Source organism: Pelodiscus sinensis, chromosome 11 (genome assembly GCF_049634645.1).
Source record: "Pelodiscus sinensis isolate JC-2024 chromosome 11, ASM4963464v1, whole genome shotgun sequence".
In the NCBI taxonomy this organism is placed as follows: domain Eukaryota; kingdom Metazoa; phylum Chordata; order Testudines; family Trionychidae; genus Pelodiscus; species Pelodiscus sinensis.
In genome coordinates, this window is record NC_134721.1 from 9,663,600 (window position 1) to 9,670,000 (window position 6,401).

A 6,401-nucleotide genomic window follows, 5' to 3' on the forward strand; every position below is an offset into this window, starting at 1 on the left:
TATCCACAGGGTTTTTTTTGTGGATATGGATGCAGATACAAATTCTATATCTAGAACCCTGCACATTTGCAGATATCCGCAAGCATCCACAGCTGTAGATGTCAAATGCAGATATCTGCGGCTCATTTTTGCAGCTACAGATGCAGACACAGGCTCTACCTATTGTTCTTCTCCTTGTTTCTTTTTGCTATGCTATAAAATCATTTAGACTTTAAGGGCTCATTCGTGGGCCATTTGGCACTTCTCTGCACTGTGGCAATATTGTGCCCAATAGTTCTGAACCATCTCTAGTAGGTAAATGTCCAGTCTAGATGTGAATACCTATAAGGGCTTCATGGGGTTTCCCTGGCCACTGAATTGTCTTCAAGTTCTGAAGTATTAGCTAGTATTTCTCTTAGATTTTTAAAGGTGCTTCTCACTGTGGCACCTAAGCACTGCTTAACCTTTCTTCTGTCAACTATTCTTACAAACATATGTAGGTTCTCTTAAGTTTATACAGCACCTTATCAACTCAGATAAAAAACCCCACATGCCACCCTGCTGTGAAGTGGTTAAAAACTAAGACAAACACACACGAAAATAGAACACTGGACTCTTCAGGAAAGGGAGGGCAGAAAGAGGACATGTTGCTGATAAGGATAGGGACAGCATACCAGAAGATAGAGGCCAGCCCAGGAGCAAGTGCCATGAGCACGGGAAATGGAGATGAAGAGAAAGACTAAGTGCACCAGGTGGGGTACTACAGGGGAGAACAAAGGGCCTTGAAAACAAGGACAAGGATTTTAGACAGTATGGGGGGCTCAGAAGGGACACCGCACCTAGATTAGGGGTGGGCAATAATTTTTGAATGGGGGCCACTTCAAAAATTTGTGAAGTATTCGCAGGCCACCCCAGAAAGGGCGGGGCCTTGGGCGGAAGGGGCAGAGCCTTTAAATAGCAGCCTTTAATGGGCTCACGCCTCCACTGTGGCTCCCAGGCATCACGTTAGCAGGGGACAGGAGCTGAAAGCCCTTTCATTTCTTGCTATTTAAAGGGCTCACTGCTTCTGACCTTGCTGCTAGTGTGTTGCCCGGGAGCCGGGGGCACGTAAGCCCTTTCAACTGTTTCTATTTAAAGGACTCGCACCTTCCCTGGGACTGATGCCTGACAGCCACAGGGAATGCGCGAGCCCTTTACATAGAAGCCGTTGAAAGGGCTCGCGTGGCTCCGGCTCCCAGGCAATGCACTAGGGGGCAGGGCCTGGAACAGCTGCGCAGGCCGGATCTGGCCCATGGAGTGGCTTTTGCCCACTCCTGATCTAGACCATCAGGAAATAAAGACAACTTTAGCGTCAGGATTTTGGCAGACTGAAAATGAGGGGAAGGGAGGCCAGTCACCAGTTATGAGCCTGTTATGGCCTCGCCACTAGCAAGGATTATTGTTTCCTATGTTCTTTATAACATCCCTTTACATTGTTCAAAATAGGCCAAAGTAGCCTTTTCTCTGCACTGACAATGGCCAGCTATCTTCATGTCAGGTTTCCCCCGCACATGCTATTTTTCAAACTTATCATTTTTCTTGCTTGCCCTCCAACTCTTCTAATCCAATCTGGTGCCCCAAAATGAAGGTACTACTCCAACTAAGGCCTAGCTACACAGCATGGCATGTACCTTGCTTGCATTTATACCTTAATCTCTTACTCTTCCTTCATTCCCAATGACTCATTTCTCTCTCTGCAGTTCCCCTAATGAATGGTGATCATGTCAAATGCAAATGTGACCTGATGTTTTCATGAACATTCATAAAAAAAAGCAAGAAATTGTACTTTCTTTAGCACCAGCACTGGATACATCTGTTATGCATACATTGACAGAATATTACACATCAGATTAACAATAACAAGACAAAAATGGAGAAAGAAAATCAAATTTGGCTCCATTACACTCAAGCCAAGTACAATACTTAGTCTTAAAGTGAAGTTACAACATTCATTCTAGGAAAAACCATATAAAAGAGCTATGCCTGATGAGATAGTCAAGAAATGCAATGGACGCAGTCAGAGAAATATAAAATCACAGTTCATATTCTCAAGACGTTTCAGTGAAGGGGAACTGGATGACATCAGATGGTAAGGTGGTACTTAATCTACAGCATGCATCTGGCTCTTTGAGAGTTTGCAGAAATGGATCAGACTGTTTCAGGCACAGCAAGAAGACTGTTAATCACAGGCGTGTGAAGTAAGTATCAAAAGGGCTGAGACTATGGTCGGTTCATTTGGGAACCATTGGCTCCCATTTCCCACAGAAACGAGAAGCAGTATCATGGTGATGCAATACCTTACAATGATGCTTCCTCTCCCTACAAGGAGCCACACATGGAGTGTGAAGAAGAGAAGGGAACATCACACAGATATATCCACCACCTGTGCTGCCAACTGTGGTTGGCCATATTCCTGGAGGTTTCATCAGATGACATAATCTTTACTGAAAGATCAATTTTTAATTCCTGGAGAGCAATTCTGGAGGGTTGGCAATCCTACATGCAACAGGGACTCTGAGGATCTTCTGCATCACATGGCATCTCAGAGTCACAAATTAAAGTGGCATCATGTGGCTAAGTTTCCATTAAAGGCATGAGGAAATTGCAATATGATTATGCAACATCATCTCCCCTGGATACAGCCACAATAACTCACCAGGTCAAAACCTACCATCTCTCCAGAAAAGTAGAATGGAGTAAAAGACAAGGCAGAATTTAGCTCATTGTCACGCCTGCTAACCCTCAGCATTGTGAGTCACATTATAAGCCCATTTGTTGGCAAAGTTGCAGAGTAGCACTTTGAGTACTAAGGGTAAACTGGCTTAGTGGTGGGACACCATGCCTTACCTGTCTAAGTCACAGAACTCAAATCCACTACATGGCTGTACTGACTAACAGTACTGCTTTGCAGTTGTTTGACAGCCATGTAAATCATGATCTTAGTCTGTTTGCCCACATTCTAGAGAGCTAGGCAATTACAATGCAAATGGTACTCTTGGGCCAACCCTCCGTTCCGCTAAGGTTTTTTACAGAACAGAACAAACCTACCTGCTAGAGGAACTCCTCACTTCTGGGTAAGGGAATCATTTGGAAGCGAAGAGTAGCTGTAGCAGCTCGTATGACTGCACCCTCCTCCTGACTGAATTTTCTTTTAAGTCCCAAACCACTAATACTCCTACTCTTTATGGCTTTGATCCAATATGTTTTGCAAAACTAATGCAATCACTGATGCGAATACAACTCAGTATTTGAGGAATAGATTCAGTCTATGCCTATGATTATTGCCTTTGCTACCCTAAAAACTAACCATTGTTTCTTTTGGTCTTTGTTTCACTCTATTTTTGAGATGCAAGCCCAAAGACCTGATCCATAAGACTTGCTGGATGTGGTCCCCAGCTTGTCTGGATCTGGCCCTCAAGACATGGGAATTCCCAATATTGGGAAGCCCATGATGGTGCTCTAACCCCCCATGGGACTGGAGCACTCAAAATCTAATAGTCTTGGCACCCCGAGGCTCTGCTGTGTGAGGAAAAAGTGGGGAGTGTCTTTCTCCTCAATTGGGGGGCTACATCAGTGAGAGTTTGTTTTGTGTTTTTTTGCTTCTCACTTGGGTGTGGCCCCCGGCTGATTTTTCTGTGGGTCAGTGGCCCCCAACCCAAAAAAGATTCCCCACGCCTGCCCTAATGTATCCTATCTATTACTTATGGGTCTGTAACACAACACTGAACTTTCAGCTAAGGTCATATTATTAAATTAAGGGATACATATCCTACCAGGGACTATAGCTTTCAGAGAATGGACTTTGAGCTAAAAGGTCTTTTCTAACACTAACGATCATCATTTGCTCATTAGGATCAGCGCTCCTATAACAACACTAGTGCTGGGATGCACTTCCAGCAAGTAACAGGGTTGGAAGTACACCGTTTCGGCTTCCCCCAAAAGTACCAGAGCAGTGGTCTAACATTTCAGCATGACTCAAGCCCAGATTCTGATTAAAGTTATATAACACCAATCAATCTACCACAATTTTGTAACATGCTTATAAAGCACTAGCCAACATATACCTCCTATCCCTTGTTCAACTCTTCATGTGGGGCTTCATCCTACTGTCCCTAGACAATACAAACTCCCCTTGACCATAGGATTGAGCTGTTGTATTAATTTAGATGGAATAAATGGGGTACAGGTGTTAACATAATCCAGTAAATCTAAATTAATATTACAGAACCTATAATGCTTTTCAGACTAGAACCCAAACAAGGCTTACCTACAGCATGACTGTTATTGCACCTTAGTGAAAGATTATATTATATATCAGTTCACCAATAAGACTAGAATTTTTTTAAATACCCAAAAAACTTGTTAAAATAAACCATTTCTCACAGCAATTTCTGCAAGACTCTGCTATTTTATTATTAGTAGTTTGATTTTCATAATACTTGTATTAAAATAGTTTATATAGCTTCAGCTAATATAAAGACTGTCTTGACTGCAGTGTTACTGAAAGTAAAATTTTAGGAAATATCCATGAAAGAAAAAAGCTAATTTGTAAGATAAGAAGATAAAAGGGGTTTTTTTGGTTAAAAAAATGGTTATCTTGAAAAGTAACAACAAAAAAGTTGAAGTGTGTTTTTGCTGATTTTTCTCTCCAACTATTTGAAGCTATAAATGACTTAACTCAGTAAAATTCCAAATGTAATTATCTTCTGTACTTAGCCCAGGGCATTCCATATATCTCTGCATTGCTGTCTTGCATACAAAATAGGTTTTTCAATGGCTGGTAACTATATAATGTACAACATTGTTTTAATTTCCCCTCCTTTGCTAACCTCTTGACTACACACAGACACACAAAGTCGCCCAGCTAGAGCAGAGAGACACAGGGAGATATAAAGAACTCAAAAGCATTTTGAAAGGCAGTTACATAAATGGGTCATACCTCTGCAATTGCACATTTTAATAAGCTCAAATTTTTACCCTTCCTCCCCTTTTTCACTTAAAATCATTTGCCACAAATGGCAAAGAAAAAAGAATTAAACAGAGTATTAGTGTATGAGAAACCACCAATAAAATAAGCCAGTTCAGGCAATGCTTTGAAACAAACATTGATCATTTCCTCCATGCCAACAACTCTAAACCATGGGGAAGGTATTTCATTCCCCCCTATTCTCCCTGTTCCCCGCTCTCCCCCCAATTTGAGAAAAAAAATGCATTAGACACATACTGATGGATTCCCAGCCAGTCAGCCTGGTTAAGCTTCCTATTTCTTTTCAAATTACGGTTTAGAAAAGAGGAAATGAAGCAGCAGTTTCTTTGACGGTTTTTAAAACTACTACAAGGAGGTTTGGAAAGCTTGTTTTCAATCATAGTGGGGTAAAGCAGAACTCATTTTATTGCTGTAGAGAATTGGATTTGATCAGTACTGAGGTAATATTAAAATAAATTTTATTTTACCTGTAGCTCTAACTGCTGTACAACCTGCATTTGTACTCTACATTGGGCTGTACTTCTATCATCCAGCGCATGCTCACTGTTGAGATGTCTGTAACAATACACAGAAAATCATTAAGTGAAATGGATAAACAAAAAGGAAAAAGTAGTTACCAGGATGAATAAGCAATCTGAGTGTTATCCAGCAGGTCTTCCATCAATATCTCAGCTTTTTCCCCTACCCTGCTTTGAACTAGTGCTTGTTACCATCACTCATTGTTTTTAGCACATTTTTCAATTAGGTTATTTCAGATCTAAAAGAAACTCTGCTGAACAGCTGTTTTTCACTATTTAGGTAAATGAAAATAAGATTAAGAAATTATGGTAAAAATAATTTTATATTACTTGACTACAAAATGCTGGATATATCTAAATGGATACATGCAATACAAGAATCCTCATGTTTTTTGTGGATTAAAAATAAATACTATGGTTGTGCAAATAATGGAAAAAAGAACATAAAATTTGGTGTATAATCATGTGCAAAATATGTACCAATAAAAGAGAGAGTGAGATACATGTAGTTACTGAAAAATAAACAGTATTCTTGATCAGATACTAGAAATTTAACTAGAACAATTCCTGAAATATGGCATTACTAGAGTTAAAAGTTTGCCACAATGTGTGTTCTGAAAACCATTCCCCAAACAAATGTTTTATAAATCAACCACTGAACTAAAATCATTTTCAGGCTCAGGCTAAAACTGGATTGGGTCTTTTTTTGGGACACTGTTGTATTTACAGAAATTCAAAAATAACAATAAATACCCCCTCCCCAGCCAAATACTTCTTTCTCCCCATACTCCACCCACACCAACCTTTCCCCCATCTCCACTCAATAGCTCAAAAAAAAATGCTTTGATCTAAAAAATATTTGGCACATAGTTTCAACT

General features: G+C 40.4%; 1 protein-coding gene across 50 annotated transcripts in view; it reads right to left on the reverse strand.

The window, feature by feature from the left end:
* Positions 1 to 6,401, reverse strand: part of FOXP1 (forkhead box P1) — a 562,577-nt gene that overhangs the window by 40,854 nt on the left and 515,322 nt on the right. For all 50 annotated transcript variants that reach the window (XM_075938629.1, XM_075938614.1, XM_075938618.1 and 47 more), the window contains one exon: positions 5,473 to 5,560. In XM_075938629.1, the coding sequence (XP_075794744.1) occupies positions 5,473 to 5,560 (88 nt within the window). The remainder of the gene's footprint in view (positions 1 to 5,472; positions 5,561 to 6,401) is intronic.